Source organism: Protopterus annectens, chromosome 17.part0 (genome assembly GCF_019279795.1).
Source record: "Protopterus annectens isolate FY-2018-M chromosome 17.part0, PAN1.0, whole genome shotgun sequence".
Taxonomy (NCBI): Eukaryota; Metazoa; Chordata; order Ceratodontiformes; family Protopteridae; genus Protopterus; species Protopterus annectens.
Genome location: NC_056751.1, coordinates 692,794,108 through 692,821,061, shown reverse-complemented (window position 1 = coordinate 692,821,061; position 26,954 = coordinate 692,794,108). Strand labels below are relative to the sequence as shown.

The window sequence follows — 26,954 nt, the reverse complement described above, 5'->3', positions numbered from 1 at the left end:
AAGGAGCTTTGTTTTATATAGATAGGTAGTGTGTTCCAGAGTATGTGAAGTATCTGGGAAAGGAATCTATCCCTCCAGCATGTTCTGTTTATTGTGGTGACAAAATATAGGTCCCTAGAGCAGTTTTTTGAGATGAGATGTTTTTTTGAGAAGTTTTTTTGAGATGGTCTGCATAGGGCATCTGTTTGAGGCTGGTAATCCTCTTTGTGAGGTATTTCTGCGGCCTTTCCAGGTGTTGTAGATGTCTTGTGAGGTACATACCAAGATGGGCATTGTACTCTATAATGGGTCTAATGAGTGATGAGTAGAGGGGAACAATTACTTCTTTTTTCCAGGATGAGAAACCTTTTGTGATGAGGTGTGCCACGTAGAAGGATTTCCTGACTACTGTGGTGATGTGATTATCAAATGAGAGACTACTGTCCACCTGTGTCCCAAGGTCTCTTATCACACTTTCAGTGTTAATTAGACTACAGCCTATGTGGTAGTTGATGGGTACAGAGTTTCTACCAAAAGGGATGACAATGCACGTTTTGGCATTGAGCTTGAGGGCATGGCTTTGACACCAGGCATCTGTCTCAGTGAGGCCCTTTTATAGGATGTCCACATCTTTTAGAGTTTTGATTATGGCTCCTAGTTTGCAGTCATCTGTGAACGTCATTAGCCAAAGGCATTCTGTGTTAGCCTGTACTTTAGAGAAGTAGATACCAAACAGGAGGGGGCCCAGGACTGAACCCTGTGGTACTCAACTTGTCACTGGTCTGAAGTTGGATTTGGAGTCTGCTACTTTCACAGTGTGGGTTCTGTCAGTGAGCCAGTTGGCAACCCATCTTGTGACATAGGGATTTATACCTAGTTTAGTGAGTTTATCTATAATTTGAAAGCCTTGGGGAGATCTTGATAGGCTGTGTGAACTACCTTACCATCATCCACAGCTTTGGTGACCGCTTCAAAAAAGTCTATCAGGTTTAGGAGACATGATATGCCTTTTACAAACCCAAACTGGGTGGGGTCCAAAGTTTGGAGATTACCAATGTCATTGTTTATAAGTTCCATGATGATACATTCCATAGCCTTGCAGACCAGTCTCATCAGGCTAATGGAATGGTAGTTTCCAGGGTCTGTGGTGGCTCCCCCTTTGTGGAGTGGGATAACCGTCACTGTGTGCCATTCAGTGGGCACAGAGCCTGAGGTAAGGCTATGATTGAACATGGTACTTAGGTGGGGTGCCACTTTGTTCTGTAGCTCATGTAGAATGCAGCCTGGGATGTTGTCCGGTCCTACGGATGCTGTGTTCTTGGCTTTGGAGAGTGTGTTTTTTACCTGTGCAGCCATGATTGCAGGAACTTTGCATTCTTCCGGTATAGAGATGGCCCTTTAGGGGATGAGAGTGGGGTAAAGTTAGCACTGAACCTATCTGCCAGAATGTTGGCAATATCAGTTGGTTCTGTATATTTAGTGCCATTGTGCTGTAACTCAGAGCAGATCTGAGTGTTGCCATTGAGATTCTTGACATAGCTATAGAATGCTTTGTGGTTGTCTTTAGAGTCAGGGGCGATTTTGTTTTTGTAACTAGCTTTGGAGGATTTTATGAGGGATCTCAGCTTCTTACTGAGGCTGACCAGGGAGTTCCTCCAATCATGGGATTTTACTCTTTTTTACAACAGTTTCTTTCTTCTGTTGTAGAGTTTGTTTATGGCAGGAGACCACCAGATTGGCTTCCTTTTTTGGAGGCTAGCATCTTGGTTCTGTTAGGGATTGCACGATCCATGCACTCGTGTAAGTGCTTTTAAAGTGCATTTGTGTAGGATTCAGCAGTTATACCTCTATTGTCCATCAGCATGGGTGTCATGAAATTTGCCACTTCTGTCTTAAGAAGCATGAAGTTGGCTTTGGAGAAATGTTTTATGGTGGTTTCCCTAATGGGCGCGGGGGATAGATTTTGATGTCTAGGATGATTAGCTTGTGGGCGGATCTGACCAACAAGGAATTGACCTCGGGTGTGGAGCACCAGTTGCCCATGTTGGTAATGACCAGGTCTAGGATATTGCTGCTCCAGGTGGGGGTGTGGATAAGTTGATCCAAGGCATTGGAATTTATGAATTCCAAAAAACATTGAGCACAAGAGTTGGTACATGAGTACTTTTCCCAGTTAATAGTGGGGTAGTTGAAATCAACCATTATTACGGTATTAGGTTGTACCCTAATATTTTTCAGTGTATCAAGAAATGAGGAGTGAGAATCCTGGGGCATGGTGGGGGATCTGTAGCAAGCTACAATTTAGATTGCGGTCTTACCCAGAGTTGGCTGCACTTGGATAATCTCGGATGCATTTTGCTGAGCAACTAGCCTGGAGGTGTGGCTATCCTTAATGAATATGGACACACCTCCACCTTTAGTGTTTCGGTCCGGGTTAGGTGGCCGAAAGGTGTGGTATGAATTACATTGTTTACATTTTGAATGGGATTATAAGAGGTTCTTTAAAGGTGTATTATTTCTACAAGTATGAGGAAGCAAGCTACAGCATTAGAGAATTTTTAAATTAAGGCTTGAAATCGTTAAAGTGAGATACAATGTTTAGTGAACTGATAAAATAGCATTTCTGTTATCCATTCCTTTTACTTTCTGCTCAGCATAAAAAGGATTAAAAGAAATTAAGGAGTAAATGAAAATTACATAATGAAAAAATAGAAGAGTAAAAACATGCCAGAAGCAATTAAGGCAAATAAATACATACCTGTTGAAAGCAAGCTTGTACGAGGTTCTCAGGGAAGAGATTTCGGATGAGGTCAAGAAAGGCATCCATACTGGACACATCTTCATTCTTTTCAGCTATGCTGACCTGTTTCTTCAGCTTGGGATTTCCTGGATGTATGGAGAGTACAAGGATCACACCCAGAACTGCTGCTGATATTGTTGTGGACATGTAATAGACCATAGCTCGAGTGCCCATCCTTCCACTGGACTTGGCATCAAGACCAGCTAGACCTAGTTAGAATAAAAGATAATCTGGAATTACAATTTGCACAAGCAGAAGGACTAAACACAAAGGCATAGCCATCAAAGATACAGAATTGACAGAAGGCTGTACATCAGATAAGCCTATTGAATCTGAAGCAAATCACAGGTTAAATGGCTTTTAAGCTATATTACATCTCTGAACATGTTCTTAAACTATATTATAGCTCAGAACATGTACAAGAACATTCAGCAAGTATTTCTGCATATACAAACATACATCAGATTGTCATACTCTCTCTGTTTTAGCATAGCAGAAATTATTAGACCACAGTTGCTTTGCCGCAGGAACTTTTTTAAAATAATACGTTATTTTTCATGTACTGATCAGTAGTAGTGTATCATGCAAGGGTCCATATTAAAAATATGAGATGGAATTAGAAATGACAGGATCTTTGAAAAGCTTTTTGTTTAGGTCAGAACTCTACAGGTCAGGACTCTAATAGTCCAAACAATCATTATGCAACAATATAGGTATAGGCAACAATATAGGGAGGGTGGCCTAATGGTTAAGGTGTTTGCCTTACAAACACAAGGTACAGGGTTTGAGTCTCACAAGGGATAATTGGCAAGGCTTAAAATGGCTCACAAGGGCAGTTAGCTTAGTACTACTCTATGAACCTATGAACCTAATATGGTTCTCAAGGCTATAAAGAAGGACCCATGCAAAGGTAGAAATGGATGGGTTTGGGACTGTATAGTTCAGACTATGAAGGGATAAAGGACTCCTCACAAAGAGATCTTTGAAGGTGGCAAAAATAGAAACATGGACAAACTGTGAGCTATCATGAAAGGGACAATGGGGGGGTGGTCAAATAAATGTACCGACAAAAGGAAAATAAAAAGTAAACAAGTCTTATCTAAAACAAAGGTGATAAGAGTCAAAGAGACAAGGAAAAGAAATAACATTTCAGAAATGGAGAAACAAGGGGATGATCATTGGAAAGGGCATTCAAAGTTAAGAATCAGGGTCTCAGAACATATCAGGAAAGTAATACGTACCAAAAATGTTAACATCAGGCATTAACAAACATAATACATTTCTCAAATACATAGCAGAAAGAAATCAGGCAAGAAAGGAGAATGGAAAACTAATTTGGGAAGAGGAATAACCTATAAAGGCTAAGAAAGAAGTAAAAAGTCTTTTCTAGGGTTTTGGTTAAATTATTGAAAGAATTTTAATGTATTCCTTAGTTGAGATGTGGTTCAAGGAAACTAGGGACAAGTCTTACAGATATTACTTTAGTTTACAAATGGAGAAAAGAGAGTAAGACAAGAAATTGGGGGGGGGGGGGGGTGGAGCCTAGATGCCAAGCAGATAGGCAGCATTTTTTAGAGCTCCACAAAACAGTACTAGAAAACAGGGAAAAAATATTTTCACTAACCAGAAATAGAGAAAAATATTAAGGAACTTAAGAACTACAACTCTACCAAATGTCAAGAAATATTATTGAGTTTCTCCTGACAAAATATACTGGAGAACAACACAGTTGTTTGGTAATGGCCAGTTTAAAGAATTCTCACTCAGAAACCACTCTGAAGAAGGAGATACAACTGATATCTTCCACATCACATGAACTGTCATTGAAAATGGATAGATTCACTGATAATTTGGAAAGCCTCAAGGAAAACTGCCAAAAGCAAATAAATGTACTAAAAGAAATACTGCAGCAACAACAAAGTAAGTTACTTGATATGGTGACATCACTAAATGACATAGATGGGAGACTCAAAGAAGAGGAGAATCAGCCAGAATTCTTACTTCACCAAAATAACTGGTTATTTAAAGTGAATGATTTAGAGAACAGAGAAAGGAGAACTAGTATAAGAATATTTGGCCTTCCAGAAAAAACTGAGGGAGAAGACATCATCACCTTTTTGAATTCCTGGCTTCTTGGAGTGCTTGATTTAAAAGAGGGATTATCAAATGGAATAGAAAGAGCCCACCGAGCCATAGGAAAATCTATACCCCTTAACCTAAAGCACCACCAATATCAATTGGGGTAAAGTTCCTGTCCTTCTTGGATAAAGAGCTCATTCTAAAAACAGCCTGGAGAAAAAGTCCCATAACATATAAACAGAATCAGATCAGATTTGACAAGGATTATTCTGCAAAAGTGTTAGAAACAAGGAAAAAAAAAAAAACTTGACCATTAGTGAAACTTGTCAAACAAAATAAAATAAAGGTGCAGATGGTATATCCTGCTAGAATCAGAATTTTCTATTCAAATGACTTGAGAACCTTTAACAACATTGAAGAAGCTTCTACCTTCATCAAGAATAATAATATCATCACAATTCCTGAAGAAATGGACTGGACTGTTTCCACCAACTTGAAAAGATCTCCAGGAAAAAAAATATTTGGTCTGATGTAAGGAAAAAGAAACAAAGAACTGATTCTAAAACTTCACAGTCTTCTAAATCTCTCAAAGAATCAACAAAGATATAGACTTCTGGACTTTACCTCAAAATGTATGTATTTTATCTATTGTATTGCCTATTATACCATGACCCCCCCATTAATATTCCAAAACGTGCACGCTGATTGGCCAGCGTGCACATTGTAAATCGACTTATACTAACGGAAAAGGGTCCGGTCGCCCAGACTTTTTCCATTAGTGTAAGTCTCTTTTAAAACACTGTCTCACTATGTTAAAAGAGTTTAACATAGCGACACAGGTTTAAAAAAAGCAACAGAGATCACCTTGCTTTTTTTAAAGCTGTCTCGCTATGTTAAACTCCTTTAACATAGTGACACAGTGTGTAAAAAGCAACGGAGATCTTGCTTTCTCCGTTGCTTTTTTTTTTAAACCTGTCTCGCTATGTTAAACCCATTTAACATAGCGAGACAGGTTTAAAAAAAAGCAACAGAGAAAGCAAGATCTCCCTTGCTTTTTACTGTTTTGCTATGTTAAATGGGTTTAACATAGCGAGACAGCTTTAAAATAAGCAACATCTCCGTTTCTTAAACTTATACTTTATGCAGCATACTCATCACAAGTCTAGTGGTTGTGTCTGATAATGTTAAATGGTTTTAAAACTTAGAGTGACTTCTAAAAAATGTAGTTACATCTCATTCATAGGCAGTGAGGAAAACCAGATTCAAATGTTATCTTTTACTTTAGTATAATTAGTTATATATAAAGGAAGAACAGAGACAACATATACACAAATGTTTTTTTCTCATCTCCCTTTTTATTAATAGCATATTTAGTTCACCTCATTGTTGCATAATAGGAACTGAAAAAATTTAATCATAGTTTCTGTGGCTTACTGACTTCACTACACTTCAAATTTCCATTTTAAAAGTAACATAAATATCCATATTTGTAAATGTGGAAAAAAAAACAGAGTCACTATAAACAGAGTTCTGTTACTGGGTTCTGACAAGGCTGTTATTTGAAACCTTCTCATGCACTAGTTAGAGCTTCCCTTGTCTGCTATGAAAGATTTAAGGTGGAAATAGTCAGTTAAAGAATCCCCTGTTTGTCTGTTGTTAAGGTAGCGCTTGTAGTGTGATATCAGTTGCACAAGCAGTATATTTTAAGCTCATTTAACATGGTTTTTGGATTATTAAAATCTACAAACCCTGACTTCTTTTAAATAAATAAAAAGAAGAGGTGTGAAATCAGTGACAGAGTAGCTGTTTTTCATGTAGCTAACACAAAAAAGAATAATTTACGGTAACATTGAATAACGTTTATTTATTTATTACATTTGTTAACCAGGAAAGTCCACTGGGCCTTGAAAGAGCCCATTTTCAGTGGAGGCCCGGAGAGAAAAGCTCCACAAGGTTACATAACAGTATACAACAATTTACATCACTAGTAAGCATTGATATACAACAATTTACATCAGTAGTAAACATTAACATAGGAACATAGAGCAATGAATATTGCCACAATTTGTACATTTTGACAGATTATATAGATACATTAAGCCATCAGGTTTACATTCAGGAATACTAAAAAATGGTACAGTTGACATATGTATCTATTTAGACCAGATGCATATATAGGCTACAGGAGAGAGGAAGTTCAAGTGACAGTTCCAGAGATGGCATTAGTTGTTTTGGTAGGTAGGGTGCAGGGGCATAGCCAGAGAGAAGAGAGGTGTAGTTTTAGTGACTTTTTGAAAGTTGCATGAGTATTGATAGTTCTGATTTTGGTGGGGAGATTATTCCATAACTTGGAAACAGTGTGGGAGTACAGCATCTTGCCAGCGGCTAGTCTGGATCTGTTAACAGATAGTAACATTTTGTTTTCAGACCTCAGTTGGCATTTAGGATGGTACAGGTTTATTATGGAGGATAAGGAAGGACAGGATTCTGGTTGATAGATTATTTTGTGGGTTGTCATTAGATGTATATACTTAAGGTGATGGGGGAATTCTAGGCAGCTGAGCTGGTGTAAAGAGGTACAATGGTGTGTGTGATTTTTTTGTATTGGTGACAAATTTGGTGATCTTGTTATAGCGGGAGTTAAGTTTTGTTTGTAGGTGTGACTGTAAGTTTGTAAGGATAGATGCACCATATAGGAGAGTTGGGAACAAGAAGGATGAGGCTATGGCTATCCTAGTTGAGTTGTTAAGGAAGTAATTTTGCCTATACAGGGCACCAAGCTTTTGGTGTTTCTTTTAATATTACTATAGATATGAAGGTCAAATGTAAATCTGTCGTCAATGAGGACACCTAATAGTTTGGAGCTTGGGACAACATCTATGGTAGTATTGTTTTGGGATTGGATTGAGAGAGGTTGTTTGTCAGTATGGCTGGATTGTGTGGGGGAGAAAACTAGGAGTTTAATTTTATTGGGGTTAAGGGGTAGGTGGTTTTGTGGCATCCATATTTTAGTAGAAGTAAAGGCTTTTTGGGTAAGATGCTGCAGAACAGAGGGAGATTTGGAAGAGCAGAGGATGGTGGAATCATCAGCATATTGGATTACAGTACTGTTAGGTAAGGAATTATGAAAGTCATTAATGAATATGCTGAACAACACGGGACCGAGTATAGAGCCTTGAGGGACACCTGTGTTAGTGCTCATGAATCCTATTGAAAAAGTAATAGAAGCATTACAGACTACATTGTTACACTTGAAGTAAACACAGTCCTTTCTTACTTCTGAATTATTCCTATCTAGGCTATAAAATATGATGATCCAGTAAAATGACATGTCTGATAGTTTTGTAAGCATCTGTTATAGTGTTGCAAGTGTAAATAGGAAAATATGTGTGTGAGATGCACACATCAGTTGCAGCTATGACATATGTCTGTGCACATAATAAGTAAAATTAAGACAGGTTTTAGACCTATTATACTGAATACTTCATTAGCCTGGTAACAGAAATAATCTAATTTCAGAAGCCACAAAGGGACTTATTACCTTGTACTTATAACTGCTTATTTGAATATAATGTGCACATTGCTTTATTAGATAACATAGTAAACCCTGTACTGTACAGTGTTGTTATTTTCCTCTGCTCACACTCATAGCCGGCCTTAGACATAGGCCAACTAGGCGGCCGCCTAGGGCGCCGCTCTAGCAGGGGCACTTTTCCAGTATTTATTTGGGGTAGGTAGACCTGGATGGGTGCACCGGGTGATGTGGTGGGCGTGCCGTGGAGCCCTTTTGCCTAGGGCACCAGTTGATCTAAGGCCGCTCCTGCTCACACTGCCTAGACATGTTCAATTGAATTGATTAAGTAGTAACCAAATAAATCATGAATACAGTAGATAGTAAATTACTGATTACTCTCCTCACCCTTTAGTGCTTTCTAATCTTTGGTAAGTGGGGTTCAACTTTCAGTAAAGTGGCAAAGATGCTGGTAATTAGCCAAAACTCTTACACCAACATGCAAGTAGTTGTTTAACTGCACTACTAAATTGTGTGGGCATGTGTACTTATTTTCTATGATGAACACTTGATTTATTCCCAGCAAAACGTTAAGCCATGGTTCTATAACTCATAAAATTGGCATCTAAGACAGTCTTGCGAGTGTCTGTTGATGTATTGTGGGAGTTGCTTTGATGACGGGGAAGTACTGGGAAACCTATAGTAAAATTGCACATAAATTAGCATAATAAAGTAGTTTCGATGTCATTCACTCTACCAATAATTGTTTGAATTACACATTTACAGACATAGGTTCCTAAGAAACGCAAATCCTAAATTATATTCTGTAGGCTACACATCTGGTTAAGGCAGGGATTTATAACATAAACTACCTTTAATCCTTCAGACATTAGTTGTATAGCTGACTATTATGTAACTGATATTTTTACTGAATATTGACAACTGTTTAAATAATAAGGTTATCAGTTTCTTAGTGAGAAAAGGGCCCATGAGGAAAATGTCTTCATAGTCTGCTTTTGTTACTGCTTCAAGTAGTAACATAAGACAGATTTGTAAATTGTAATTTTTGATGAGAAATTCAAGTAGACCACTAATTAAATAGATATGAGATAGAGAGATTTCGGTACTTGCGTATTATCGCAACCACATTCCTACCCCGGTATAATTCCTGCAGTGACCGCAAAACAAGTTTATGTTAAAGGCAGAAGGGTTGTGTAAGGTCATTATTACTCTTGTATCACCTTGCTTCTGAAACAAAAAAAAAGAAATAGAAACAAAAATCTTCTTCCTTGTTAGCGTCCTTTAGCAGTGTGACTTACTGAGAAAAAGTACATAGCTGCTTTTACAGATGTGTCGTTAGTGGTGCGGCATTTGGAGTTGTACTTAATCGTGAGAAGGAAAGGTACAGGTGTTGCTGGCTTACTTTGTCGAACAAGTTGCACTCATTTCCCTCAACACCACCCTGTTTCTCCCTTTTTTCTCTTTTGTGACTGCTGGCTCGCTTCCATGACTACTGAAGAGGAAGTAAAGGTATCCCAATGCTTATCCGCGGCAGCTAGCTTGACACTCATCCTAACAGGTGCAGAACTGGGTTCAAATAATTCTATGGCTTGTTTTGCATTACTACAACCCCACCATTTCACTGAACAAGGGAAAAAAATAAAAGTGAATCTATCTATTTCGCATTTTTTTACCATGAATGTGCAACTAGACAGTAACCCATTTTTCAGCAAAGACTCATGGAGAAAAGCTCCATAATGAGATGAATGTTACAGAGACAGTGATTCTGGTATTTTTTTTTTTTTATTTTATTCTGTCTAAATTTTACTGTTATCCAATGAGGTTGTACTTGATGGCTAATTTGAGTTCTTCACAGAAGGGGGTTTCTTTTCTGATTACAAAATGAGTTAAGTGAGTTGTTCGGGATGTGGTTGCGATAATACATAAGTACAAAGATTTCTTAAGGCACTGTTCAGCTTAATAGGTTTTGTATTTTTTAGAGTGTCATTACTTTCAACAATTTAATAACAAAAAAGGGAGTCTGTCTACTCTTGTATCTTGCTGCATGACACAGTTCTTGATAAACACTCTATTATAAAGGTTCTAAGAAACTGTGGCTGTGCAGAACAGCTTCAGTAATGCTCTGACTTGACTAACATTTTGTTCAATATTCTGTGATAATATTCTTATAATATGAATTGATATTATAACTATGCATTAGTATTAAGAAGTTTATAAATTGCTCACCCACATGGCCACTTATCAGGGCAAATTGCTTCTGTTTCATCATCAGTGAGTGATCATTATGGTCTAATGTTGTCTTTCTGCATTTTTTCTTTTAACTTGTCACAACTACATTCATGGGTGGACATAAAATAAACTGAATCTGGTTATTCTTTCATTTGCCTCTAATTGAAATCATGTGAGAGATACACAGAGATTTATGACATGTATTGTTCACTCAAACATATTTACATTATCATCTCTAGTGAATGCAACTCTAAGGATGCATTCTATGGACTACATAGTTTTTGTAGTATGATTCAAGTGTTCTGAATAGACTTGTCCGTATTTATCTTTATTTATTGATACATTTCTAAATCTACTTCACTCAGTTATAATATATTTTTAGTATGTAGGAGAGCGTTTATCTGACATAATCATTAGTATATTGGTCATATCAGAATATTGGAGACTATTAATATGTATATATACTACTCTCAGGCTAAAGAGAACTAATGTTAAGCATCATTTACTGTGTTATAAATGAGATTTTACTTTATGAATGTTTAAGTAGTGCATGATAGGATGATTCTGAAAAATAAATCTAATTTAATCTAAAATTAAACTGTATTACCAAATCAATACTCATTTCCATACATTATGTTAATTCATTATTAATAGTTATATAGGGAAAATAATAAGTAATATTGTTAAATCTCCAAGATAAGAGAAAAGGTGTACTGGAGCTCAAAAGAGGTTAGTTTTTTTCTTTCTTTTTTCATGAGGGAAGTTATGTTAGGCAATCTGTTAGATTTCTTCTCATCTAGCAAATTGGAAGTGTATTTCACTTCATGTACATTAGAGGGTTTACAAAGATATGTATATACTTGTTGTTATACAAGTAATTTTGGCATTTTTCTTTTTTTTTTATTGGCCTGAACTAAACTCTATTTTAAGTTATTTGACCAAAATTAAAATATTGACTACAAGGAGAATTATTAACATAGTAGTTACACATTTTACATTTGGTATGGTATTACAAAATATAATACAAAACAATTATTATGTAAAGTTAAATACTGAGAATGGACTTGACTAACAGTTTAAAGGAAATATCTAATTTATTAAGATATATGAAATTAAATAAAGTACAAGTAGCATTTCTTCAAGAGACTCACTTCAAAACAAATGATACCTTTAGCTGGAATCCTAATGAATATATGATCTTAACTCACTCTTCATATAAGAAAAAGACTAGGGAAACTTTAACTTTATAGAAAAAAATGTCACTATGCTTCAAAGCATTTACAAATATGAAGATAAAGAAGGACTCCTAGCCATAGTAATAGTAAAATATAACATTAGACTCTGGACATTAGTAAATATATATTGGTTTCCAGGTATTGGGGTTGGGACAATAAGAAAACACATGGATCTAATAACTAGAGTATGTAAAGGAAATTTGATTTTGGGAGGTCACTTTAATTGTATATTGGATAAATCAGAAACCACAAGCAAAAGAAATGTACATGTAAGTTCTATAGAGAAGCTACTTAAGAAATGGGAAGAAAGCTTAAATCTAATTGATACATTTAGTTATAAGAACAATTCATTATTATTTTCACACCAAGACCACAGATTTTGGACATATACAAGAATTGATAAAATCTTCATATCTCAAGAGCTAAATTTAAAAATAATAAAATTTTCCATAATCCCTTTTCGGACCATAATTCATTAATTCTCAAAATACATACAGGTTATAATAAATTAATTTTTATGTCACGAATTCCAGGTTACAGTACAAAATTAAAACAATTTAAACCTTGGTCAGATTCAGAAGCACAATTCTTTTTAGATATAAACTACACTACTGAAATAAATGTAATTAATCTTTGGGATACCTTGAAAGCCTATCTAAATGGAAAAATGCTTTCATGGTATAAAAACAAGCTAAAAGAGTATGAATCAGAATTATGTAACAGCCAAAAACAAATTACAGATCTTACTATGAATTAATCTACTTACACACAAAATAATCATAAAAAACATTGGAAGACTTAAACAAAAGATATAATGAAATCCTTACTCACAAAACTAATATAGCTGTAGAAAGGTTAAAACTTAGTTCCTATGCAGTATCACCCAAACGTATGCATAATTTAGCAATAAGATTTTAAAAAAATCAATTGAAAATAATATTACAAGTATTATACATGAAGGAAGGAAAAAACAAACAAAAAGGTTTTGGATATAAATGATATACTAGATGCATTTAAGCATTATTTCTCTGACCATTATAATGATACTTCACATATAACTAATAAATCAAACTTAGACCTGAAATTAGTAAAGGTAAAGGCGATACCAGAAAAGTTAAAGTTAGACATTGAAAAACAAATATCTCTAAAAGAAATAACTCAAAAAAATCAAGGAAAGTAAAAGTAATAAAACACCGGGAATCGATGGAATAATTAATGGATTGCATAAGATATTTCCATCTTCAGTAATATCATTGTTTCGCAAAACTTTGAATGAAGTTCTAGCACAAAACACAACTCCAATTTCATGAAGATGCTCCTTAATTACACCCATTATAAAAGAAAACAAAGACCTTTTACAGTGTAAATGTTATAGGTCAATATCTTTACTTAACAATGATTATAAAACCTTCATGTCAATATTAGTAGAATTAAAAAAAATCTGTGACACACATAATAAATGAGGATCAAACAGGATTCATTTATAAAAGATGCACACATGACAATATGCAAAGAATTCTAACATTCATAGATTTTCTAAACAGAAACAACCAAGAAGCTCTAATAGTAGCTTTGGATGTAGTAAAATCCTTTGTATCATTGAGCTGGGAATTTTTTTTTAAGGCTTTAGAATTGTTTGAATTTCCCACTAATTTTATTACACTAATAACGAATATTTATAAAAACAATTTGGCTTATGTAAAACTTGGGTCATTTACCTTGAAGGCTATTGAAATAACCAAAGGTACAAAGCAGAGATGTCTGATGTCTCCCATTCTGTTTGCCTTAGGAATTGAATTATTTGCCTCATTAGTATACCACAACTCTAATATATCAAGCATAGATATATATGGTCAACTCAGTTAAAAAATTATGTTATTTGATGATGATGTTTTACTCACGTTATCTGTCATGGAGAAATCAGTACAAAAACTAGATGAAATAGTGGAAAGGTTTTATCATATTTCCAGCCTTAGATTTAACAAGGGAAAATCTAATTATATACATTTGAATAAAAAGAGAGAATTTACCTTAACTACAAATTGTGTGATAGGAAACAAGTTCCCATAATAAAATATCCAAATAACACTATGTGATAATTTGGAATCTATGTTAGCCACAAATTATAGCAACATAATTAATAAAATAAAAATGTTAATAGTAAGCTGGAATAAAATGTTCTTGGGATTTGAAGACAGATTACAAATAATAAAAATGACAATACTTCCAAAAATTAATTACATTGCACAAGCTATTCCTATAATACCTAACAAGAAAATCTTGAAATAAAGAAATAAAATTCTATTAAACTTTCTTTGGTATCCAAAAAGAACTAGAATAGCCCATACACATCATATTAGATCTTGGGAAATGGGTGGAATTAAACTTCCAGATCTAGAATCATACATAAAAGCTTCCATATTAAGAACTATCATTAATTGGCTAGATCCTAATTATTCTTCAACATGGAAAACATTGCACACTATTATTTTTCTAAATGAAAATAAAATAATTAAAAATTGTATATTAAGTGAAAAAAATAATAGGATGTAGCACATATTGACCGTCAATATTCAATATAATATAACAAAACCAACAAACTTAAATTATATAAATAATATTTACGATTTATTCAGAAGATTTATATATACTAACACGGATATTAGGATTTGGCTAGACTTGATAATACCCTTTAGCTCTACAAAGAATTTCTTCAATAGAATTCATAATGTTATCTTAACTAGATGGGAGGGGAAAAACTTCACTTGTTGGCAACATTGTTTAGAGAATCAAGTAGTATTAGACATTCAACAAATTCAGAATAAATATGACATTCCACCAGCAGATTGGTTGATACTACAAAGCATATTATCATATGTTAAGGATCTTAAAAGTAAAATGATTAATTCTTCTAATAAAACTAGTCCAAATTTTATAAGTCTAATATCTGAAGATGTTTACGACAATTATAATTGGATGAATGTAATTTCAAAATTATACAAAATATTGATAACATATAAAACTAACCCTAATGCAAGATATTGGAATTTCATAGCAAAAGGATATCACACTAATCTATCAATTGAGAGTAAAACAAATCTGCCATGTTCTGTTAACTTAACATTTAATTTACAAGTATGGAAAATATTTACATGGAAATATATTCAAAAGGCAATTATTACACCTGATAAACTAGCCAAATTCAATTCACTTGATAAATCCATTTGTTGGTGATGTTCTTTAAACTGTAAAGCTAATTGGTCTCATATATTTTTGATTGTATTAATATAAAAAAAAAATCTGGGAAGAAATTACTATTTTTCTCCAAGCTATATTCATAGATACCTTTATTTTAACCAAAACTTTAGTCCTTTTAAATGTTAATGATACTACTGGAATGAATAAAAAAGATCTATACCTACTTTGGTCCATACTAGCTGTGGCAAGGAAATGTATAACTAGAAAGTGGAAGTCTTCACAAGAACCTACTCTGGAAGAATTCTTGAGATTGATGGAAGAAACAGCAACATTACAACTCAAGGTGAAGGAATCGAGAATTTCACCTAAAACATGGACAAACAATCCTTGGGAAAAATGTCAACTCTTATTGAGACATTAAAAATAAACCCTACATATCTAATGTGTAACTATATACTTTATTAATTAAAAATTATACATTTTTGTTACTAATTTCATATATTTTATAAATTTTCCCCTCCTTTGATCATGTCAATTGTACATAGTGTATATAAAGGTTTATAATACTTGTTTATTTATGATTGAATTGTTAAACATTATATTATTTGGAAAATAAAAATTTATTTGAAAAAAAGACAAGAAATTAGAGGCCGCAAGATACAATAAACTAGTGGCCACAAGATTTTCAGTGCAAAAGTCTGCTCAATGAATTCCATCATGGATTCAAAGTAATTATATGCCATGAGCCTGACATGATCTCCTTTTATAACTAATTCACCAGAAAAGTGAGCAAAGGTAATCGTGTAAGATTTGGTTTGTTTGTATTTTACGAAAAGCCTGATTTGGTCCAGTACTGTAGGCCTTAAAAATATGAGAAGAGAAGTGGGTGCCTCAATATATGAATGGGTGGAAAAGCATTTCATTAATATGGAATCAAAACTAATAGTAAAAGAGGAGTTCACAGGGAGTAATGAAATAACATCTGTGTCACCAGCATAATTTCTGGGCCAAGCTTCATTTAACATGTTTCTTTCTGACTTCCTATGGTCCATGCATGAGCCATTTAAAACAACTTGGAAATTCCAGTCATATGAGATAATAGAAGGGGATGTAGCCTGAGAAGGCTATCTGGCTAACTATAACAGCCAGGCAGAACAAGCAGACTTGCAGTCACCTTCATCTAGCTAATGAGGTAATTTACCATTCCCAGCTAGTTACTGAATAACAATGCTGTCTTTGGGGTTTTAAAAAAATCAGATGTTGTCAAAACCTTAACTTGCATTCAGACTGTCGTGTCCTGGTATATTTTTCAGTCCAGAGTTTTTGCAAAATGTTACTAGGCTAAATGTCCTGTCCAGTTTTTGTTGCTAGTTGGCACCATTTATTTAAGTTCCAAAAGCATTGCATGAAACTTAAACAATAAGTTCATGATTACCACAGAGAAGTAAAATGTATCCACTGACAGAGAGGTATAATAGAAATGCTGATGAAAACTCACTGCATGCATAAGAAAAACATAAGTTTTACCCTCCTCAAAATAGAAATCTATTGAAACAAAATTAAAATATGAATGGAAGAAAGCAAAGAAGGATAAAAGTTTGGAAAGAAATTTATGAAAACCAACTTAGAATGTAGAAGAAACGATGGAAGGAAGGTAAGTAGAAAATCAATGAAAGCAATTACAAAACTGGGAAGGAAGGAAGGAAAGAAAAGGACGAGTAAAGGATGAAAGTGAGGTAGGACGGAAATATATGAAAACTAACACAACATGGAAAAAAGGCTAGAAGGAATGAAGAAAGATAGCAAAGAAGTCGATTGAAACAAGTTTAAAATGTGGAAGGAAGGAAATGAAAGGAGGAGTAAAGGATGAAAGTGAGGTAGGATGGAAATATAAGAAAACTAACACAACGTGGAAGGAAAGCTAGAAGGAATGAAGAAAGATCGGAAAGAAGTCTATCGAAACAAGTTTAAAATGCGGAAGGAAGGAAAGGAAAGGAGGAGTAAAGGATGAAAGTAAGGTAGGACGGAAATATATGAAAACGAACACAATATGGAAGGAAGGCTAGAAGGAATGAAGAAAGATCGGAAAGAAGTCTCTCAAAACAAATTTAAAATGCGGAAGGAAGGAAAGAAAAGGAGGAGTAAAGGATGAAAGTGAGGTAGGATGGAAATATAAGAAAACTAACACAACGTGGAAGGAAAGCTAGAAGGAATGAAGAAAGATCGGAAAGAAGTCTATCGAAACAAGTTTAAAATGCAGAAGGAAGTAAAGGAAAGGAGGAGTAAAGGATGAAAGTAAGGTAGGACGGAAATATATGAAAACTAACACAACATGGAAGGAAGACTACAAGGAATGAAGAAAGATAGGAAAGAAGTCTCTCAAAACAAATTTAAAATGCGGAAGGAAGGCAAGGAAAGGAGGAGTAAAGGATGAAAGTAAGGTAGAACGGAAATATATGAAAACTAACACATTGTGGAAGGAAAGCTAGAAGGAATGAAGAAAGATCGGAAAGAAGTCTCTCAAAACAAATTTAAAATGCGGAAGGAAGGAAAGAATGAAGGATGTGCATTGAAGGTTAAACGGATGGTATGAAGGAAGTCTATGAAAATAAACTTAAAATGTTGAAGGAAGGAAGGGAAGCAGTAATTTGTAATTAAGGAAAACACTGCAATGAATCAGGTCACTGAACTAATGTATTGCTGCATTAATAAAATAAAAAGGTCAGTGAAACACAAATTGAGCCCTGTAAGCTGCTATACAGACTTTTGAGGTTGGAGAGGGTGATGCAATGACTACCACCTGTGGGTGATCTTCTAATATAGCAGATCAAAAATCTAAAAGGTGAACAGTTTTCTATGAAAATATTGGTACTTGCGTATTATCGCAGCCAGACTTTTGTGGTTGTGAAATTCGTAATGTTTCTAAGAAAACAGGTTTATTATGCTGGAAATGGAAGTGTAAGCAAGTAAGTAATAATGTGGCACACACAGTGTGAGGCAGGGAGAGGAATAACTGCTAATTTTTTGACTCCTGCCTGGCGTTGTCTAGCTTTACCAGTGAACTCCACACTGCTACAACGCATGACAGATCTTGCTTTCCTGATTACAAGCACAGCCAAGGAAGTTAATCAGGAGTATGCCATCTGAATCTTCATGGCCAGTAGTCAGGTTTTATTTTATTTATAAGAATGATTTTAACCACCTATCTCAGAGGTATTTTGTCCCTTAGGGGAAACATGCAAGTTTTAAGCTTTTATTTTTCTGATACAGTATTTTGTGTTTACTACAGTATCACAGGAAAAAGTAACAAACATTTCTGGCTTGTATTTTGCATGTTTGGGCAATCAATTATAGTTTGTGTGTGTGTGTGTGTGTGTGTGTGTGTGTGTGTGTGTGTGTGTGTGTGTGTGTGTGTGTGTGTGTGTGGGTGTGTGTGGGTGTGTGTGTGCGCGTGTGTGTCTGTGTGTGTGTCTGTGTGCATGGGTGTGCATGTGTGTGTGTGTATGTGTATGTGTGCATGTGTGTGTTGGGGGATCAACTGAAATTTTACCTTGTTTCCTGTTCAAATTTAAAAATTAGTCAACATTCTGGAAAAGTATGTAATGTTCAAAATGCAAGAACAGGTGGATGTAAGGAATCATGTTCTTATTATCAGCAACAACTGTTTGTAAAGGTTTTGCTAGTTTTCTTGAAATTAGACACATTTGGAAATATGACAAGAAGGTTCAGTAAATGTATTTCACTGTATAAGAATAAAATAATTCATGCAGTTAAACCAGCATTAGTCCATGTATTTTCTTTCATTTTTCTTTCATGAAAGAAAAGTTGCAGAACAACTTTTAACAATATGTGAGAATTAAAGCATGCATGTATAATGCACGCCAACAGGAATAAGATTTGTGCAATTGTTTTTCTTCCTCAATGTAATCCAAAGTTATTCTTTATTAATAAGCATGTAAAATAACACCTTACAATGTTTCCTGCACTCACTTTCATTCCAGCATGTGAATTTCACAACCGTGAAAATCTGGTTGCAATAATATGTAAGTACCAAAATATTTTATTTGTCTTGAGGTGTCTCACAAGCAGCTTTTCTTCTGTTGTTACAAGTACTGAAAACTTCTGTACTTATGCTAGGTTTATTAATTCAGTTTTGTTTAATTTGTTATTATGCAGAAAAAGGGAGCTGTGGCAGCAACAAACAGAATGCTGGGATATTTCTTCAGGATGACAGATTTTAGAGACAAAGTGGTAATGTTCCCTCTCTAATGATCCTGGTTAGGTCATACATTGACTTTTTCATCAGTACCAAAGGCCATAAGGAAAGCTACACAAAGAATATGTGAGAGTAGAAGAAAAAGGATATGAACAGAGATGAAAGATAGTAGAGTTTTTTTCCTAGAAGCCAGAAGAGACATGGGGTCATTATATGGGAGATGTGTAGAGGTAAACTTCTTACATTAAGACTGAAGCAACGTACTTTGATCAACATAAAATTGTTCAGAGAGCACTGAACATGCACTGACTCTCTAGAATAATGAGAAAGGGAACAGCAAGGCAGGCATAAAAAAATTCATAGGGAAAGATTAAATAATTTCAGCTTTCTTGATTTGAAGTAGCAAAACAGTTTTTGTAGTTCCTGCTTTCGTCTTCATCATCAGGGTCTTACTCATTTATTTTCATGCTTTTGAGTGGTATCGTCTGCATATCTGAAGTTACTAATATTTCTCCCAATAATTTTCATTACAACTCTTGTGCTCAACGTTTTCTGGAATTCATAAATTCCAAAGCCTTAGATCAGCTTATACACACCCACGCCAGGGGCAGTAATATCCTAGACCTGGTCATTACCAACATGGGCAACCGGTGTTCCACACCAGAAGTCAATTCCTCAATGGTCAGATCCGACCACAAGCAAATCACCCTAGACATCCACATCCCACCCCCACCTCCCTATTAGGGAAACCACTGTAAAAAATTTCTCCAATGCCAACTTCACGCTACTTAAGACAGACGTGGTAAACTTCATGACAGCTATGCTGACGGACAATAGAGGTATGACTGCTGAATCCTATACAGTCCTATACAATTGCACTTTATAAGCAGTTACACGAGTGCATGGATTGTGCAATCCCTAACAGAACCAAGATGCTATCCTCCAAAAAAAAAGGAAACCAATCCGGAGGTCCCCTGCTATAAACAAACTCTACAACAGAAGAAAGAAACTGTTGCAAAAAAGAGTAAAATCCCATGATTAGAGAAACTCCGTGGTCAGCCTCAGTAAGAAGCTGAGATCCCTCATAAAATTCTCCAAAGCTAGTTATGAAAACAAAATCACCACTGATTCTAAAGACAACCACAAAGCATTCTATAGCTATGTCAATAATCTCAATGGCAACACTCAGATCTGCTCTGAATTACAGCACAATGGCACTAAATATACAGAACCAACTGATATTGCCAACATCCTGGCCGATAGGTTCAGTGCTTACTTTAACCCTCTCTCATCCCCTAAAGGGCCCATCTCTATACCGGAAGAATGCAAAGTTCCTGTTATCATGGCTGCACAGGTAAAAAACACACTCTCCAAAGCCAAGAACACAGCATCTATGGGACCTGACAACATCCCAGGCTGCATTCTACATAAACTACAGAATGAACTGGCACCCCACCTAAGTACCATGTTCAGTCATAGCCTCAGCTCAGGCTTTGTGCCCACTGAATGGCGCACAGCAACGGTTATCCTACTCCACATAGGGGGAGCCACTACGGACCCTGGGAACTACCGCCCCATTAGCCTGATGAGCTTGGTCTGCAAGGCTATGGAACGTATCATCGTAGAACTTATAAACAATGACATTGGTAGTCTCCAAACTCTGGACCCTACCCAGCCTGGGTTTGTAAAAGGCAGATCATGTCTTCTAAACCTGATAGACTTCTTTGAAGCGTTTACCAAAGCCATAGATGAGGGTAAGGTGGTTCACACAGCCTATGTAGATCTCGCCAAGGTTTTTAACATCATCCCCCACTCTGGAATTATAGATAAACTCACTAAACTAGGTATAAATCCCTATTCACAAGATGGGTTGCCACTGACAGAACCCACACTGTGAAAGTAGCAGACTCTAAATCCAACTTCAGACCAGTGACAAGTGGATTACCACAGGGTTCAGTCCTAGGTCTTCTTCTGTTTGGTATCTACTTCTCTGAAGTACAGACTAACACAGAAGGTCTTTGGCTAACAAAGTTTGCAGATGACTGCAAACTTAGAGCCATAATCAAAACTCCTAACGATGTGGACATCCTACAAAAGGGCCTCATTGAGACAGATGCCTGGTTTCAAAGCCATGGCCTCAAGCTCAATGCCAAAATGTGCATTGTCATCCCTTTTGGTAAAAACTTTGTACTCATGAACTACCACATAGGCGGTAGTCTACTTAACACTGAAAGTGTGATAAGAGACCTTGGGACACAGGTGGACAGTAGTCCCTCCTTTGATAATCACATCGCCACAGTAGTCAGGAAATCCTTCTACGTGGCACACCTCATCATAAAAGGTTTCTCATCCAGGAAAAAAGAGGTCATTGTTCCCCTCTACTCATCATTCATTAGATCCATTATAGAGTATAATGCTCCTTTTGGTATGTACCTCACAAGACATCTACAACAACTGGAAAGGCCACAGAAATACCTCACAAAGAGGATTACCAGCGTCAAACAGAAGCCCTATGCAGACTGTCTCAAAAAACTCCAGCTTTACTCTGTCGCATATTGCCTACTCAAAGGCAATCTCTGCCTAACATACAAAGCTATGTCAAACCCAAAGCTGTTGGACATGCTCCACATAAAGAAGTCCCAATCCTTCTGAGCTACATGCTCTAGGGACCTAAACCTTGTCACCACAATAAACATGCTAGAGGGATAGATTCCTGTCCCAGAGACTTCCCATACTCTGGAATAAACTACCTATCTATATCAAACAAAGCTACTCATTAGCACTCTTCAAGACAAATCTTGATGATTGGATGGGAGATAGGAAATGCACCCCGCGGATCACTTCTGAGGCTCTGCTTGACAGGGGCACAAGAAAATAATTTTCTTGGGTGACAAAAGCCAGGGTACCGTTCAGCTAGGCTTATATAGGCCCTAGGGCCAATAGTCTAGCACCTACCTATGAACCTATGAACCTATATCTGAAGTTGCTAATATTTCTCCCAATAATTTTCATTACAACTCGTTTGTATAATACATTCAATGTATAAATTAAAAAAGTATGATGAGAATATACAGTCTTGTAACATTCTTTTGGCATTCTTGAATTAGTCAGTTGTTCCACATTTGTTTTTAAATGTCTCCTTGTTCTGCATACAGATTTCTCATGAGGCACATAAAGTAACCCAGTGTCCCCATTTCTCTAAGAACTTTTCACTGTATTACAGTCCATGCAGTCAAAGGCTTTTAAGTTGCCAATAAAGCAAAAACAAATACTTTCTGTAACCTCCTTTGTTTTCCTATCGTGCAGTAAATCTTGTGAATTTGATCTCTGGTGCCCCTACTCATAAGACCATCTGGTACATCTGGCAGTTCTTTGTCCATATATTACTGGGACCTAGCTAACAGGATACTGAGCATCACCTTTCTAGCATGTGAAATACATGCACTTGCTTGGCAATTTGAGTACTATTTGGCCTTCCTTTAGTTTGGGATTGAAATATAAGCTAAAGTTTTCAAATCTGATGACCACTGCTGTGTTTTTGAAAATTTCTGGCAAATTTCAAGCAAAACTGCAACCACATTACCTTACAGGATTTTAAACAAGTCAATTGTAATTCTATCATTTCCTGGAGCTTTGTTATTAGTAAGGTTTTCTAGGGCATCAATTAAATTCTCTATTCAGCATGTCTGCTCTATATCAGAGAACATATTATTGTGTGTATTAGTGATGTTAGGTTCCTTCTTATATAGTTTTTTAAAAATTCCTTCTACCCGCTTCTTAATATTATCTCCTTCTTTTAAACACTCCTGTCTTTGTCTTTTGCCATACATATTTCTAGCTGGAATTTTCCATTAATATTGCAAGTCTTCTGAAAGAGGTATCTTATGTTTCTCATTCTATTGTCTTCTTCCAGTTGTTTACACTGCTGATTGAAAATATGCCTCTTAATCTTTTTTTCATTTACTCCAAGACTCTGCATTCAGTTTTACATATTTCTGTATTAACCACATCAAAATTTAAGTTTCCAGAACCACAAATGCCAAATTCAAAATGAAACACAGCTGTACCACTGTTAGCTTAGCACTTTCATCTAAAACAGTTTTCACCAACAGACTTCTTCAGAACAAACAACACATAGAATTCACAATTTAAACAAAACCCTTACTAAACCATGTGACTAAAATCAACCAGTTAACAAATGAATGTATTTGAATCTAAAGGCACATTCCTTATTTAATACTAATTAGACATATGTATCTATGCATTTGCTTGAACAAATACCTTTAAGCATTTTTTTTAATTTTTATCATCACAGTGTTAATTAATAAGAAGTGGATAAATATAAATAAAATGTGTAAAAAGTATCAGCTTGAAAGAAACAGAACAAGAATACTTTTTTTGCATTCAGTAAAGCAGTGGAGAAAATCTAACTTGTCCTAGTCATGATTTAGCTGCTCATAGCTATAAAACATTACAGAGATTAATGTACCATAATTTATCTCTGGAAGGATGGTCGTCTTAAATCTGATTGGCCAGTTGATTTCCTAACTGTCCACTCTTCTCATGCCCCACCCCCTGTGACAACAAATTGTTTCCAGTATGACAAACTGGAATAATTCAAAGAAAAGGGTGCATTATACTATATCTATGTAGGGTGGTGTTGGGATTTTTGTTCTTAATATCACCAATGTGTTTGTAAATAATTTTTCTGAATCTGCATTTCTTCCTACACAGAAGGCCTTACATTCTGAACAATCTGCCATGTAATCTAAGCCTTTAGATGCACAAGTGCCCTCTACAGGGTAAATAGCAGACCTTGTCTCACTGGCAATGCATATTTTATTGCCTTCCAAAATGTATAGGCATTAATTGCAAAACCTACATTTTTTGTTCCTTTCCTACCATTAAGATTACTATTTTTATTGTTGTTGGTAAAAATTTTCCTTATTGGTCATCTCTAACAGACTTTTAATGTTGCTGCCTTTACAATAAACAATGGACTTTCCCCTATAATTCTAAACAATTCTGGATTTCCCTTAAAATAGTCTAATTCTTAAAAATAATATTTTAATCTCTGTAAAAGTGGAGTTGTATTCTAATACCATAGTTCTACAGAAGCTCACATTCTTGGTTGTCTCACTTTGGCAGGGGGCTTTCTTGTTGGCCCTTCTAGTCAAAACCTTTCTCTAATAGCATGGCAAATCTGACATCCCAACCAGAAGTAATGTTATCACTAATTTTTTATAAAAGCGCTTGAGAGTATTCCCCTTTCTAAAAACATATTCAGCAGTTTCTTTCTTTCATTTTTAAATGCATTAAAATCAGAAGCCATTCAGGCCTCTCTTACTAATTGTTCTTTAAACAGGTTTCTCTTGAAATAAATTGGATGACAACTTTGTAAGTAACTGTTGAACATGTTACCTTTCTATGGATGTTAGAGGTAAATCTGTCAATTTTTTATGTAATTAGAAGATCTAAAAATTCCATGGAATCAGTGTTATAATGGTAGGTAAAGTTTTGGAACTTTGTAGTGGAGTCAATATAATTAATGAATTCAAGTAACCTGCTCTCCATGTCCAGCCATTAAAGGAATATGTCCAAAAAACAAATGTATAAGTTTCAACAGCTTATAAACTCAGATGTTCAAATAAATCTTTTTTTTTCCCAAAACCACATGACCCTGTTTGTAAAGATGAGGGCACAAGCAGCCACTGGTGCTATGCCCTTAATTTGTTTAAAAAGTTTTCCCTCAAAAAGATAAAATTGTGGTTCAGTACTAACTCCATTAGATCAATTAAAAAGTTAATGGGGTAATCCAATCAACCCTACATAGAGCAATTCTCTGTGTAGGAATAGTGGTAAGGCTCAAACATGGTCACTGAGCGATCCAGAAAACAAGGCTTGGGGCATGCACAAGCTTCTCTATACCGTGCAGACATGGAGATGTCCGCAGAATGCAAATCACTTCATCTGCTGGTAAAAAACATGCAAATTAGGTGATTTTGTTATTCTGGAAGCACAGAGACACCCATGTAGGTGCGGTGTAAGCCTCCAAAATGTGCGTGGTTACAAATCGTATACTGGAGGATTAAAATTAAACAGGGGTTGTAACAGCCAAAATAAAAGTTGGTATAATATCCATTAGGCATGGAAATGGCTAAAACTATGGCCAGTGGATTAAAAAAGTAATGCAATTTCTTAAAAATTAAAGTTTTTTAATACATATGCCACATTTAAGTGGTGCACAACAACATTCAAACATGCTATTTTGCCAAAAAAAAAAATGAATGAAAATAAAAAGTGGAAAATATAACATTTACAGCTATGCAAAGATATTGCATTATAGGCCAACATGCAGAGTCATACAATGGCAGGTTATAGTGGTTGCTAAGGACATAGACTCTGGTGTACTGCAGTATCCAGGGTATATGCAATTAGGTGTATGTAAATGAGCCAAATTTATTGACTAGCAAAATGGGACACCATGTCTTCCTGTAGTAACTGTGTAAGGGCTAGAACCGTGGTTGTGTAGGCAGAAGAGACAGCTGACATAAAAAGGGTGTGTGTCACAGGTATGTGTAAGCAGATTGGAGCTTAGCTGTGCCTGTTTGCGGTCAGCTAAGCACAGCTAAGCAAGGGTGTGTGTCTGAGGCTGCTAAGCTGTGCTTAGCCCCACCATGGGTGTTTTAGCTGGTTAAAGAAAAGCAAAGCGTGACCGTGTACAGGGGAGGGCTCTTTTGGCTCAGCAATGTTTACTCTAGCTCTGCGAGTTTGTATGGAGCACACAGGGCTTAGCAGTGGAAGAAATGAGAAAAAAAGGGGGAAATAGCTTGGGAAAGCCAATCAAGCATAAATGATTGATAAGTCCTGTTCTACTCACACTGGCCCATTCAAACCTGTCAGTATAATATACCCAGCAGGTGGAATGTATCATAGTGAGCCAATCACACAGGCTGCATCTGTAGCACAACAGTATAAAGCATGCATACACCCTTCAGTCTGATTTTTCCCACATACTCTGCACCATTGGAGTACACACTTGGGAATTTTAATAGACAAAATGATAGGGGCTGCTACTGCTCTGCTACATCTGTATGTGCTAGAGGCTGAGGTCAGTGATGAGGATAATGTTGACAATAGGCCCAGACTAAGGAGAAGAAGAGTGTTCAGGCCCAGAGTAACCTTTCATGGGCTACATGAGCTGGAGATAGTAGAGCACTACAGGGTGGACAGAGACATACTACAGAAACTCACTGAGCTCTGCCGGCCTCACCTCAGACCCTGAGCCAACAGAAGGGAACCCATCCCAGTGGAAACAAAGGTATGTGTAGCCTTAAGAATACTAGTTACACATACTTTCCAAAGACCTACTGGTGACATCATGGGGGTGTCACAGGCATCCACATCCAGTGTACTTCACCAGATCCTGGATGTCATGCTAACACATGCCAGTGAGCACATTTATTTCCCCAACACCCCTGAGGAGAAGTCCAGCAATGTGCGCCTCTTCCACCATGTACCAAACTACCCAGAGGTAATGGGTGCCATACACTGTGCTCATGTGCACATCAAAGCACCACCCAGTGAGCAGGGTAGAGTCTACATCAACTGCAAGAGGTATCACTCCATCAACTGCCAGATTGTATGCAATGCCCAGGGCATTATCATCAATGCATGTGCTGACAG

The 26,954-nt window shown here is 36.0% G+C and overlaps 1 protein-coding gene across 1 annotated transcript in view; it reads right to left on the bottom strand.

Moving 5' to 3' along the window:
- The window catches only part of LOC122791498 (excitatory amino acid transporter 2-like), a 594,255-nt gene that overhangs the window by 504,817 nt on the left and 62,484 nt on the right, over positions 1–26,954 (bottom strand). The window contains exon 3 of the mRNA XM_044059240.1: positions 2,738–2,988. Coding sequence (XP_043915175.1) covers positions 2,738–2,988 — 251 coding nt within the window. The remainder of the gene's footprint in view (positions 1–2,737; positions 2,989–26,954) is intronic.